This window comes from Lineus longissimus, chromosome 2, assembly GCF_910592395.1.
Source record: "Lineus longissimus chromosome 2, tnLinLong1.2, whole genome shotgun sequence".
Classification (NCBI taxonomy): domain Eukaryota; kingdom Metazoa; phylum Nemertea; class Pilidiophora; order Heteronemertea; family Lineidae; genus Lineus; species Lineus longissimus.
This window is the reverse complement of record NC_088309.1, coordinates 6807784-6822858: the sequence shown is the minus strand read 5'-3', so window position 1 is coordinate 6822858 and position 15075 is coordinate 6807784. Positions and strand designations below refer to the sequence as shown.

The 15075-nt window shown below is 41.2% G+C and overlaps 1 protein-coding gene across 2 annotated transcripts; it reads right to left on the bottom strand.

Annotated features, from left to right (window-relative positions):
• Positions 1-5356: 5356 nt before the first annotated feature.
• Positions 5357-14516, bottom strand: LOC135482435 (uncharacterized). 2 transcript variants are annotated; one of them, XM_064762421.1, is made up of 16 exons: positions 14433-14516; positions 13257-13817; positions 12892-12975; positions 12506-12708; positions 10820-11020; positions 10219-10433; positions 9928-9984; positions 9683-9796; positions 9493-9538; positions 9107-9150; positions 8742-8821; positions 8274-8464; positions 7832-7975; positions 7497-7607; positions 7141-7260; positions 5357-6881 (listed from the first exon to the last, which is right to left on the bottom strand). In XM_064762421.1, the coding sequence occupies exons 2-16, from the start codon at positions 13781-13783 to the stop codon at positions 6766-6768; spliced, it is 2253 nt and encodes a 750-aa protein (XP_064618491.1). In that variant the 5' UTR covers positions 13784-13817; positions 14433-14516; the 3' UTR covers positions 5357-6765. The 2 variants fall into 2 exon arrangements, with proteins under 2 accessions (XP_064618491.1, XP_064618492.1); XM_064762422.1 differs by having other exon boundaries at positions 7159-7260.
• Positions 14517-15075: the final 559 nt, after the last annotated feature.

Genomic DNA, 15075 nt, shown 5'->3' with positions numbered 1-15075 from the left:
GGAGAAACAGAGATCACATGCCCAAGATAGATAACACGAGATTGGAAGAATTTACACTTCTTGGGTGAAATCTTAAGACCATGGTTGCTCAATGCCTGAAATATGAGACGCAAGTGCTTGTTGTGATCAGCAAGACTCTGGCTGAAGATCAGAATGTCATCATGGACAGCTTGACAGAAAGAATCAGAGTCGGGTATTTTCGACAGAATGTCGTTGATCTTTTGAGAGAAAACAGACGTCGAAATCTTGAGTCCCATGGGGAGCTTCTTATGATAGTAAGTAGGCCCGCCTCGATAGGAGCTGATTCCTGTATAGGCTTGAGCCTTGGGTGACAAAGACAGACAATGGAAAGCACTCTTCAGGTCAATAACACTGAGCACCTTACAACTGGATTTACCAAGCTTTTGCAAGATGTCTTGGACAGTGACGACGTCACTGTTGGCATTGACACAGCGGTTGTTGAGAAACCTGAGATCAGCTACACATCTTTTCTCAGTGGAATCTCGCTTCTTGACCAAGAGAACAGGACTGGTGTAGGGAGTGTGACCTTGCTGCAAGATACCTAGTTTTGCCAACTTGGTGAGTTCCTTATCAATAAGAGGCTTGTTTTCATCAGCTACAGGGTAGGGCCGAATATAGAATGGACTGGTGTCTGTCAGATGAATATCCACCTCAAAATCTGGGCAAGTACCAACTTCACCATACAAACTAAAAGCTTCATGATTCTGTTCAATAAGCTTATAGAAATCCTGCCGCTGACTTGGGTTGAGGATACTATTATCAAGTTTGATATCTCTCCTAATGATGTGACCAGTGGAAAGGTGAGAGTCTGGGTCATCAGGAGTGAGATGAGGGTATGCTTTCAAGTTGTGAGCCTGGAGATCAGACACAGGAGGTCGAGCTTGACTTGGCTTGACTGGAGCGGTGAGAAGCTCACTGGGGAGCTGCTGAGTGACATGAATAAAATCAGCTAGATCAGTACATGCCACAGGTTTATCTGGCTTGAGGTACAGAGGCCTCTTAGAATGATTACAGATCCTCAATGGAGCAATGCCATGCCTGAACTTGGAAAGCGTAGTAGATGGACAAAACTTAGCCAGAGACGGGGTAGGTTTCAATAACACAGCAGCATTTTTCATGTGCTTGGGAAGCCTACCTCTCACATGGATGAGTTCCACATGTTGAGGTTTGATTACCATAGGCTTGGTGGGAGTGAACCAAGCTTTCTTTGGCCTCGCCTTGAAAGTGTTGGTGATGAAATCTAACGAGCCTTTCAATTCCTTGAGAGTGGATGTACCCAACAGAATATCAGGACCTGAGAAGTTTTCAGCAATGATGGTAAATAACTGGAAAGAATGGCCCTGAAATTTGACGTCAGGTTTGATAGCCTGCTTAGCATAAAGATACTCGCCATTTCCAATCCGAAAGCGAACAGGGGTGATATCTATCTTAGGTAATTTAGATAGATAGGGAGAGTCAGTGACTGACCCTAGACCAATCAAGCTTTGAGTTGCACCAGAATCAAAGAGACAAACAAGACCTTGGCCATTTGGTAAATAACCTTTGCAATAATTTTTGCTAGTTAACTGTATTTCTACGGGTTCGTTACCCAAATACTGAGATTCTGGATTGGTATCAGGATGTCCAGAAGGATATATAGCGTCATTTTCATAAACACAGTGATGATTCAAACTAGAACTAGAAGGAGGATAGTCAAAGGGGGGCGCTCCCGGTTGCTGGCCGGCGGGACGACCCTCTATTGAAAATCCTGACGCTGCCTAGGATGTGGAGGCTGGCTCGAGTACTGAGACTGAGCTTGGAATGGATAGGACTGAGCATGTTGCTGATCACGAGAACCATAGCTGTCAAACTGGCCTGGATAATGAGAGTGAGGCTGGCTTGGATACTGAGAGTGAAACTGAGGACCGGAGGCCGGGCGATGTGGATAATAAGCAGGGTTCTTACCCTCACGTTGCAATCGTTTATACGTAAAACAATCACGCCACTTGTGATTGGGTTTGTGACAAAAATGACAAGTCAACTGAGATCGCCTAGGTGAACGATAAGAATCACGGAAATCACGGGGGCGGCTTCCACTACGGTTGTTGTAACGATCTCTACTACCAGAATGAGATCGGCGTGAAGATGGGTGTGGAGACCTGGGGCGGTGTTCACCCTGACCCTGACTTTGTTGAGTGAAATGGACCGAGTCACGACTGGAGTCAAGTCTAAGCGACTTCAGATCGTCTTGAATCCTGGAAACCTGATATGAGAGGTCAGACAACACTTGTGCTTGAGCAGCAAAAGCATTATTGCTAGGCTCTGAAGCCATGGATGACTGAGCGACATGGACTTGGTCCGTAGGTTGAAAAGTAACCTGCCTGGTGTCGGAAACAGACTGAGAACCATCAAAACTAGGGGAAAAATCGAAGAACTGTTGGGCCCTTGCGGCGAGTACAGCAGCATTGGCGTCTGCCGGGGAAGACATTATAACAGCAGCCTGACACTGCGAAGGGAGAACCTGGAGAAATTTATCTCGCACTTGCTGGTTGCCATAACCGATACGTTGGGCTGCCAATCGTATTTTATTGAGGGTTTGCTCAGCCGATTCACCAGCGGTGTGGACGAGACTGTGAAAGTATTTTACATTACCAAAGTTTGAGTGGGATGGGCTAAAACGCTGTAAAAACTGATCTCTGATCTCATTAAGGGTAGCAAAAACTTTGCCCTCTGCCCAGAGACGGGCTTTACCTACTAAAGTGGTTTTGAAGAGGGTGTTTATATGGGCAACTTGGGCTACATTTTGAGGGTCATCTAAATCATGAGCCAACAGGAAGTCATAAAATGATAAGTAGTGAGCATGACAAATGTCATAGTCAATGATTTCGCCTGTGAATGGTTTAGGCAGAAAATCTGTGGGACGTAGTTGTCCGGCCATTGTGAGCTATATAATAATAATAATGTAATCTAAATCTAGCTAGCTATGTAGAGATGGGGTCAGTGTACAATGACGTGTACCTGTACGAGTGAAGGGTCTTACTATTTTACTGCAAACTACTGGAATAATATTTACTGGTCTATTTTACTGCAAACTACTGGAATAATATTTACTGCAAGCTAACTGTCTACACTATGTTAGATAAATTGAGTTGTTGATATAGGTTGAAAGCTACATGGGGTACTGGAATCAAGCGGATTATTTATGTGGAAGCAAAAATCATAATATCTGGGAAGCAAAAGTTAATAGTGATCTGCAATGCAATGGGGAATGCCATGGGTCAGTCAGATGTTGTCAGGCGTCCTGAAAGGGGAATGGATTAGAAAGAGTTTAGATTAAAACATTTTAAAACATGTCTCAATGGATGAATGTTGTGATTGTTAAATACAGTTAATATTACGAGTACGAAGTCGGACCAATGGCAAATGTCTTTAGATAATCCGGAGAATGAAAAGTTCACAGTTCAAAGTCACTTAAAGTCACTTAAAGAGTTCAGTTGAAACTAGTTAGGGCATCACAGACACAGGGGGGTTTTTAGAATCACTTCGTCTTCACAATCACATCACATCACGACTTACTGCAGGGCTGATTGAATGGTTGAACATCGACACTGACGACAGGTATCCAAAGATAGACGATGTAGGCAGGACAGAGGTGTTGACGGCTCTGTTGAGTCACCTTACAAAGATAAATCTAGGGATTTCACGATTATATCTGATTATCGATCCACAATGTACAGTCAATGTACAGTACGGTCAATGCATTGGAGGCATAGGTAAATGTGCACACAAATGTAAACAAATCCGGAAAATTGCACGAAGTAGAAAAGTTCGCACGAGACAAAAATATGACGAATATAGAACGTTCGTATCAGCAGAATAGCACACGGAGTTGTAGACGAATAGCACACGGAGTTTAGATGATTAAAGGTTCAATCAAATGGTATGGAAAATTCGGGAGAAGAACAACGCACGTGTTGCAATTGTCCATTCTGACTGGGAAGGTCGCCATGTTATATTCTGAATCCTCCGTGGCCTAGTTGAAACTACTTATTTGCCTCCCGAAGTATTTGACAAACGTCCTGCATCCTTCTATGGAATAAACCACGGTAAAACGAATGTCCCGAGTATTTGATCATGAATTTATTGACAAACTTCGACTTGACAAAACGTGCTATCGTCAGCCAGTCTCCTCGTGCACACGCGAGAGAGATCTGGTAAAACTAAGAAAGAGAGACTGCGCAGAAGCGCGGGCGGGTTTTTATACCCTGACGAGACGTAGCGAAACTGACCAATCAGGATAAAGCATTATACAAGATGTGGCCTTGAGTTTGGCGGGAAAACTGTAACACTACAGTACTGTTTGAAAGTAACCTTATTAATATTATATAACAATAGGCAAACAGGCCCATACATCACTTGGGGAATGTGGTCCCTGGACAAACCAGCAGTTGTCGTCCACATGGTATTGATCATGATCTGTGAGAATGGGTGTTTGATGCTGCTTGTCCAAAGGGTAAGACCGTTGTGACTGACATTGTGTCAGATCAGAAAAAGTATCGTTGGTGTGTCCTGATGTCTTGACATCACCACCCTATTGGTGTGGCATAAGGTGTCCCTTGTGACGTCACCCGTGGTGGTGGTGAGGCCCCAGTCCTGACTAGTGTGGTCGTCAAGGGAAATTCCTGGAATATAGGGTGTGCGCTTGAGTGACTTGCTGTGGTCATTCAAGGTCGGAAAATGAGAAGCAGGGCTTGAGTCTGCCAGGAAAACGGTTTCGGTGTAGGGATGACCTCATCAGTTATGCTAGTGGACTAGAACAGATTGTGGTAGGTAGTATGACCTACTGAACCCTTTTGTGGCCGATTAAGGGGTCGGTCCAGTTCCCTCTTCGTGGTGTGAAGGAGCCGTGTTCTGTCAATGAGACCCGAGTAGGTTTGGTGCTGTTGAGCTTTTGGCTGAAATGATATTGTGATTTATCTATTTCAGTTGTTGGTGTGACGTACGGTAGTGTTGAGGACAGGTTCTGGGCGATACCCCTGCTTGGTGCTGCATGATGAACGATACTTTTAAGTAGAGACAACATCAGCTGGTGTGCCGACGCGAGAGTGGTGGTGGCCAGGGCTCATACGGAAAATTGAATGACAGAAACGCTATTGATCATGATCGTGTGGTGTACCAATTGGCTTCCAGGACAATGAGACAGACCCTGAAGGCAAGGAATACTTTTGGCATTTTCCTGCATATTTTGACACAGACATTCAAGATGGGAGTGCAGGCAATTGGAGAAAGAGACAGGGTTTACAGGAACCATGCCTGAGAACAAATTTGAAGATAAATGATAAGAAAAAAACAAATGTCATAAAAATGCTTTCCTTTATTCATATCATACACATCAACTTCTATACTGTGTTGACAAGTTTAAGCCAGTTGAGGGCCGCCTGCACAAAAGGCCATTTTACCAGTCATACGCCTATGTGTAAAAGATGTACTTCAACCCACTTAAACACATCGACACAGTATTTTCAACAGCTTTAACAACAATATAGTATCTACAATAAGTTTTCTCACAGCATCCATGCGAAACGAATTCTAAATCTACGTTCTTTCAACAACATGATTTGTACTAGGAGACAGTATATGCTATACATATTCACATACAATCATCCTAACATATGCTAATGTCTGTTCATGAACACTTTAAGGCCAAGTGCGTTCATTCTAAGATACGGTGTAGAACTCAAAAATACAAATTACATGTATTTTTCTGGGTCTGCAACCGACATGAAAAGAACAATTACACCAGCGAATAGACTGACAGGACTGTTAACATGAATAAGATAAGAATCAAACCAGGTGGTGCAAGATGCATATGTCACAGTGCGCACGTGCAACCTAACTTCCAGCCTCATCCCAGGTACACTTCTCAGCGATTCAAAGATGGATTGTACAAAATACAGTCATGCCAACAAGTTTGTCGGCAGAAACGAAAACCCTTTGTTTACGTCTGTGCTCCAGCCGTGTGAAACCACCTGCAAATCGTTTGCGGGCGGACGGTTTTCGAAAAACACCACCTGGAATTCATCAAATCTTCTGTTCCTGATAGTTTTCATGCATAGCTGAGAAACCTGAAAATTTCTTTTTTGAAGCAAATGTATGCTATTATAAATTATATGCAAATTTTCAAAAATCTCTAACCCCTACTGATATAATGCACATACATGTACATGTAACCACTTTTTAGCCCCAATGAAATAAAATAATGTATTATTGGTTATTCTAAAACAATGAAAAAGGAACTGCTCTTCTGGATAAATACAATGCACATGTAATCATGATTACTGTTTGGTTATAATGTAGATTGGCAATAATGTAAAAAACTAAAATATCATAAATGCAGGTTACATAAACATTACATACAGCAATGAATTACAATAGTAACAATCCATATACAAATGAAAACTGTAATCTAAAAGAAACTTTGTTCATGTTGATAGATTTCCTGACAAGTCCAAAAACAAAATGACGCAGATGGAAAGAATCAGTCAGGTGAGGTGATAATAAGCATCCTTGGTAGACTCAAGGGAGTTACAATTACACATATCAATTTTAAAATCATTTGCTATTGCATATCTAAATACATGTATCAATCCTTTTCAATTATGTGTCCCCAATTCTGATGTTCTCAGTAATATTGAAGGACAAAATTACTCGCATGCCAGTTAGCTGGCAAATAAAACAGGGTACAACAGTTTTTTGGTGGGATATTTAGGATATATCAAATCGCTCCTCAAACATTGGGTCATCACCATCCATGTAGTTCTCTGCGTCATCGTCGATACCAAAATCGTCAAATGAACCAACGTAATCCCCCTCATACCCATCTGAAAAGAGACAAGATATCAAATTAGGGATGGAGAGATAGACGTTTCCTTTATTTCTGATATATTCATAGGAAACAATGAGAAAGAAAATAGCTAGGAGTTTTTTTCAATTTGATTTTCTTTCCTCCCACATATTTTTGTGATTATCTGTAAATGCCAAAATAAAAGGCACACAAATATTTCTGAGTTAAAACAGTCACTGACTTTAATGCAGGCTTATTCAATGGGCCAAGAAAATGATTGAAATTTATATCTGTACCTAAGTGATCCTCCATACCAGCCGCCATAAATTCAGCATTATTATCAATCTCGTGATCATCACCATCTACGCTTGCACCCTCTTCTTGCTCTGCTCCTTCCTGGTCACTAAACTCATCAGCTGAAATAGCAATGCGCACACAAATATGATAATGATTCTTATTTCTCATGCATTTCTGTTAAAAATGACATTTGCCAATCAGTTGAAAACCCTAAATACTCAAGTATCTCAGTAGCATATGAACACCTGAGAATCAAAATCCTTCATGAGGAGCAATATGCAGCTCAAGCATCTTGTGTTCCCCCAGTACCATGTCTTAGCAAAATACCGTACCCACTTCAGAATGAGAAACTTACCAACAGGAAGAACAAGAGCCCTGTCTGCCCTGAGGAAATTCTTGGACAGGTTTTCATAATGGATATCAATATTGTCATGGACACTGACTAGACTGGGGTCAATCACTGTACCTGAAATGGAATGTTTTCATAATGGTCATCAGTATTGTCATTGGCACCAACTAGACTAGGGTCAATCACTGTATCGTAATAGTTTCACAATGGATATCAGTATTTTCGATAGGAAAAAACTTTGTTTAATGGTAACAGCTTGCTACTCATCGCATTATAATATATTCTGATTACTTTTTACAAAAGGCCTCATTTTCTGATACTCCAATCAAAATGGCTCTTACCTCCTATTGTTAGGCTTAATTTCGGGTGTTCCTTATCCTTGGTGGCATCAAGAAACGCTCCCAGAGTACGGTTGCTGATTTGTATACATCCACTGATGTCTAAATCAGTTAATGAATGGCACCCAGACGCTATTGCACAGAGACCTGAAATAGACAAAGAATTGATGTTGTACATCTTTTCAATTGAATGTCGATTCCTTTAGCAGTGGTGTGACAGAAAAAAACAACAACTTCAGTCTGAACATTGCAATTATAACAACTCACAACAACTTAATGGGCGTTCCGAAAAACCTTAGACAATATTAGGGAGATTTGTACTGTAGCAGGAAACCAAGCAATCCAGAGGAAATCTACCTACTACCTATTACGGTCGTATGAATATTTTGCTTTTGCTAACAGCTATCCAAAGACACTAATCTCACCTCGTCCCTAGGATACGTACCGTCATTAGAAATATCTGAGCAGGCTTGAAGTGCCAGGGTTTTAAGATCACAGTTAATCGCAAGGAGTTCTAATGACACGTCCTTGATTTGGTGCAGGTAGCTTATGTTCAACGACTCGAGTTTCGTCAAGCTAGACACGCATTGCATCCCGGCATCTGTCACTTGATGACAACCGATCAGTTCAAGAAGTCTAAAACGAGGAAGGAATTCAGGTAAGATCACAGAGGGATGAGATACACTCCAGAAGGTTAAGATGGTCAGATATGCTCCTAAACACCTTTTTGAAATGGCAAAAGACATCAAGTTACCCGGTAGTCTCGTGATCATGCTAAAAAATTTTGCGCAAACAACCGATATTTGACGTGAAATTAAGCCTTAAAGGAAATCAGGGTGTTTCCCAAATGATGTAATTGAGAGGCTTGATACACTGCTCGAGATAGGGAAAGGTCCACCATGCAATGACTCACCTAATCTCTGAGCATCCCTGACTTATTCTATAGAGAACACTATCACTGACACCAGTATTATGAGACAGGTACAAATGGGTCTGGAATATAAGGAAAACTTTAACTTAAAACATCGAAAATCAGTAAAGTGTCCTGGTCTGGAAAATATCAGTGTGAATGATTTTATTCAGGAAAACTTAACCTCACAACTACATCAGGAATTATGAGGTGATGAGTGAACAATTTTTTCTTTCTGGAAAAATATGTAGTGCCGACTAGCTGTTGACATTGCCTTCCCTTTTTAATAGAAAGGTACAATTTATCAGTGAAAAAATTGTGGAAAATGTGGTGAGCCCCTTCTGCTGTTGCCGAGGAATGCTACCTACCAGATTTTTTAGTTGTCCAAGTTTTGAAAGTCCAAAAGCCGTGACTGAAAATGTAAATAAAAGGAGTGTTAGAAATATTTTATGAATATCACACCAAGAAGAAGCTCTGTAGCCAGGTCAGAGATACATATACTAGCACAATCAACCTAAATTGCAAGAAAAAGATATATTTTTTGAGTACTTGCTTGCTTAGCTTAGAGTTCAATATTCTAATACTGATAATCAGAGTTTTCACAAAATCTGAATTAACTAAATGAGGGATTATTATTCATGACTGAAGGTGGAACTGGTGTTACTTGTTAGATTCAACAAGACCTATTGATCCAAATCTTAAATCAAGCCAAAAAGGAAATGTTCGTAATACTATAGAAATTAATGACAACTACCTTTGTACATCGCAGATGCATGTAAAATCTTTAGGTTTGGCAAACCCTGCAAGGAAATATAGAACAGACATTATCAAAATGATGAATATTAGTTGCTAATGCTGCTGTTAGAAAGAGAGAATAAAAGAAGTACAGAACAAACTAATTGCTTTGACTGGGAAACTGAAAATGACATGGAATTGAAACTTACTTCAGCGAATGTTTTGAATCCGGTGTCTGTCACACTATTGCACTCACTGATCTGCATCTCCTCCAGCTCATAAGCACACTTTTTGCTCAACTTCTCAAATGCTACATCGTCAAGCTGGAAAATGAAACAAAAAGTAGAGGTGTTAAGTAACTACAGAGGCAAAAAGAAATCACAAATTCGTAATTCAACCCAATCATATAAGAAGTGGCTAAGCCAAACGGTGATTTCAAAGTTTTTTCACCTACCTTACCACATCTGTTAAGTACTAACTTCTTCACCTTTGTCCCCATAACATGAAAACACTGAAAAAGAAAAACCGAGGACTTGTAATTCCCTATACTCTTATACTGGACCTTGATGCAATGAAAGACTCTTAACTCTGGTGTTCAAGCAACTAGAACTGGCCTCCTACATGTTTACTGCATAATGAAAATATGCACAAAATTGAAGTCTATTCTGTTGGACATTATTTTTTTTCATGAAACAAGAACAACCACAACTACTTTACGAGAGGAGATATTTCATATGCTACTTACATTGCCAGTAACCTTCGAATCCTCCTCCAAATTAACATAAGTCAGATCTCCACAGTTTTTGAAAAGCCACCACAAGCCCTTTTCGCCTGCATCGAAGCAACGGCTGAGTTTGATCCACTGTAAACTTGTGCACTTAGTTGAAAGCGTCTTCAAGGAGTTATTCGTGACTGCCACACCAGACAAATCTAATTTCATCAACTTTGGACAATGTTGGGCTGAAAAGAAAGAAGGTGTTTTATCTGCATCACTGCTATAAACTCAACATGAATACAGAAGAGCCACATAATATGAAGGACGGAATCGATAGCAAACAGGTGGCACTAGTTGTCTCACAAAACACGATGAAGTGCATACAGTCCAAATCACAAATGACATCCCATAAATCACGCGTCATTGACGTGCTACCCAGCGTGTAGGTCAAACGTAATATACGCGGAACATAGAGATAAGCACGTCACTGGTGCGCAACACACGAGTATGTCGCGCGGCACTGACGCAAAGCAGGATGGATGTCAATTGTGATTTGGACTGTAGCTAAAATATGGGGTGAAATAACTGTACCACAGGTGCAAAGCTTCTACTATATTTAACATTCACTCACCTATCATTTCGAGGGACCAATCAGTAAGGTGGCGACATTTACTAGACAGATCTATCGACTTTAAATTAGGACAACGGACAAGTAGACTCTTGAGGTTCTGGTCAGTTATGCCACTGAACCACTGCTGCACTAGGTTTCTCAGGTGTAAATGGTCTTGAGCCACCCAGGATCGAATCAGAACAGAATTCCATCTTTTACACACTGAAAGGTGATAAGGAATAAGATAAATGTAACACAAATCAAGCTAAAACTAGATTGAGAAATCTGCTTAACAGCAAATTAAATGGGCCCCCGAGTATTGGATGGAGGGAGCATTGGGTTATCCTAGCGATAGTAAACTGTTGTATGGATTACATTATCCTAGCCAGAGAATGAGGGTGGAGACAGTTCTTGGTAAGTATAGTTCAGAGTGCATCACTCACTGGGTGAGGTAAAGTCTTGGGTTTGAAAGTGTTGGGGAAAGTGTTTGAGGCTTGTTTCTGTTAAAAACATTGTTGACACCATTCTCAGTTGCTGCTTTGCTGATCTTGGACAGTGTTTTATCAGTTCAGCTACTGAGGTAGGCCTAAAACACTTTCTCCAACACTTTGAAAACAGAAGACTTGATGTTACCCATTGTCTGTGTAAGGGGTGGGTCTGTAAAAAGACATGTTTGAGATGAAATTGAAATAGCATTGAGAATTAAAGATGCTTTCCCAATGCTTGACTGGTCCGGCAAGAGGCATTGCCAGGAAAACGTGACGTCATTTTGGCCATTCTTCTTACCGCACGCCCTCCCTCTCCGTAAAACTTGCAGACATGGTGTGAAGTGGGAGGGCGCACAATGGGAACCACACTGCCGCGATGTTAATAGTTTCTATTTATAGAATTCAGCGGCAGAGATTTTAATCACGGAAAAAGTAGATTAACTCGGCTAATCTCAATGGATTTTACCCAGGAATGTTTTCAAGGCGAGAGAAACATCTGATTTAAGTACTGCGCTTATTAGATTTCATGTTCATGCCGAAGATTGGCCTAAAACGTGGACGAAAAGAGTGCATTATCGAGTGTTGGAGAGGTCACGTGATTGGACGAGAAACCTGAGCGAAAACAATACTAACTCCAGCTCCCAGAGAGGGAGGAGCTGGAGTCATAAAAACGCATCTAAAGCATCGAATTATTCTGAGTTTTGAAAAATCGTTTTGCGATAGTCCATGAATCGAATTGGGTTTCTTTATAATACCTCCATCGTCCCATCGCTCGACCAACTCCTGAGAATAATGACGTCATTATGACGGGGCGGAGCTTATGCTAATGTATCAGCGTCTCGCCTCTGCGCATGTCACAGCGCATGTCAGATTGAATCGCGACTTCGGCATGTTGGGAGAAGACGATCAGACGAATCTCAGCATAAAAGCGTCAATAACATCAAAATGAGCCGAAATTTTGAAAAGTCTTTAGTGACGTCCCTTGGATGGGGGTATGCTTGGTGGGTTTGGGGTGAAAGATTTTTGGTTTGTTCAGCTGTTTCAGAGAACACTCACACTAAAGTTTGGTAACAGATAGAATGCAGAATTCCAGCAATATCAATATGGTCCCCAGACTGTGTGGTCTGGGGCCCATAACAAGAGGGAATCCTAAAGTAGCAAATATAATTGAGGCTGTTTTATAATTTTTGCTATTGATAACTACTCTCACTGTACTCACCTCTTTCAATCATTATCTTATCGCGGACAGAGAGATAAGAGAAGATTGCCAGCAGTGTATCATCATTGAGGACCATGATGGGGGAGTCGCCACATATTTCGGCCTCGACCATTTCTGGTGATGAGAGTTTGATCGTAACTGGATCCAGCTGCTTGGCAACCCTCTCACGCTTTTTCTCCTCCGCTAGGTGCACTCGAAGATATCTGGAGGAGACAGAAACCATTATCAAAAGAGTTCTTTAGAAAGATCAGGCCAAGGTCCTTGGCTGATGTCTTGTCCCTAAACTGTAATAGTGTGATCACAAATAGGTTTGTTACACATCCTGGGAAGCTGGTGTCATAGTTGACCATCTTTAGTTGCTGCTCTAGGGTAAAAAGTTGCCTTACCGATGCTGAAAGTACAATTCATCTTGAGTGGCACTGAGTATTCTTCTCACAACTTCTTCGCTGGCAAATGTTAGGAATGCAATCCTAGAACAAAAAGATGAAATACATGTAATATGGTCCAATAATGATGAAATACATGTATGAAAGATTGTAAACTGAAAGAGAATATTTTACCAGAGAGATTCAACTTGAAGTTGTTATAATCCCCATGGATGCTTCAATGAATTTCTGTGAACTGGGCAAGCCTTGTTTACCCTTGAAATGAGTTAACCTGTCACGTCTGTAGGCTCAAGACATGTCATCAGTGTCATATGAAAGGTTGGGCTATGAAAATATCGATGGTCACACAAGAAACACCAACTCACCCTTTCGACTTCCGCGTCCTGTGATCCTCCACAATGTAACATTTCATCACATCACCAAATTTGCTGAAGAACTTGGTCAAGTCAAACCGAGTTGCACGGAAGCTGACATTTCCAATAAAGATTGTCTTACAATCACTCTTCGTCACATCCTGGTCTTCCAAATTCTCCTCTACTGCATCTTGTTCAACTTCGACACTGGCAACGTCATCTGCATCAGATTTCCCACTCCCTTGGCTATGAGTTGGCGAAGTAAGAGGCAAACCTGGTATCTTAGACGGACTGACATCGGGGCGTGACTGAGGATATCTAGGTGCAAAGAACCCCACCGACCCAACCGAAGACCTGTGACCATGTCCGTTAGGTGTGCCAATAGGTGTCCTTCTTGGTGAGGTGAAGGAACAATCGGAATTGCTTGAAAGCCGCCGAGCCCTTGAGACTCCTCGCTCGCATAATTCCTCATCAACCCATGTTGCCGTAATGTTTAATCCAAGTAAGACTTCACCATGCAGTTCCTTCAACTGGTTCATGCTTGTCACAATCCCTACTGCATCACCAGCACATCTGCAAGGGGAATGGATATACATCATCATCATCATCATCATCATAGCAGAATCGTAACCATAAATTGATTTTTTCCGCATAAAGTTCAACTAAATAAGTGCGCGCGGGTGCTTTGGATAGTGCGCAAACATAAAAATTTCTATATTTAACTGTTTTAATTGTTTTTGTGATATTCTACAAGTATAATGAAAACAAACCTTAACGGCCAACTGAACGCATGTACATTGTATCTTGGAGTAATTATCTTGTCCAAATAATTACTCCAAGGCCTAACTGAGCAATGTTGAAAATGACATAGGCCTATACATACTGACTTGTTTTGACTTTTGAGCCTTTGAGTTAAAGCCGAGGTCAACAAAAGATGGAGAAGGGAAATTCAGTCAGAGCAGAAAATCACAAAATCGAAATGTCAATGATGATTGATATTGATAAATAGGCCCTAGAATTTAACTAGGCCTAGGCCCCTAACTGAATTCGAAAAGTATAAAACATTAACATGTCAAATGGAGAATATCGACATATTCTCAACATATCCACCCAAAACAAAAACATAAATAGAAGCACAGTCATCTGGTACATTAACAAAACCGAAAATATGTCACTAAATGTGCATACTTTTAGATTTATTTGTCATTTTACAAAAAAAATCTTATCTTCCTCTCTAAGACTTTACAGATCAAATCACAAATGTACACAAACATCATAATGCATGTAGTAATGTACACTGTACATTTCTACGTAGGGCAGGCCTATCTGGTCGTTTCGCTCCCTGATCTTTTCGCCCCCAGTCGTTTCGCTCCAAATCGAAGTCGTCTTCACCACCTCTATCTGTCTATACAGTCTTAACTCCTGCTCCAGCGCCAACCGACCCCCCCTTCCCCCCAGCCACAAACCTGCCCTCAATTCATCCACTCGGGAAAATACACAGTGCGGACGTAGGCCCCTAGTCAGCCTATATTTTCACGACTGTTAAATGGTCAGGAGCCGTTGCGGCTACCAATAGGCCTAACCGTAATATTTGGCATTTCAAATACTCTGTCTTTGGGTTGTGACAGCTCCTGGCTGAGTTACAGCATGTTGTAAGTAGTCTAAACGGGTTTGTTTGAAGATTAAAACAACTTGGTAATAAGCAGGTTTCGCAACCCTGGCGAACAACGTAGTATACGAACGTCTATGATGTCATCAAGCCGTGCGCGAATTCAGTTAAACGACACTAGTAAATCGTCTTTTATACCAGTACTTAGTTGTACGAGGAACG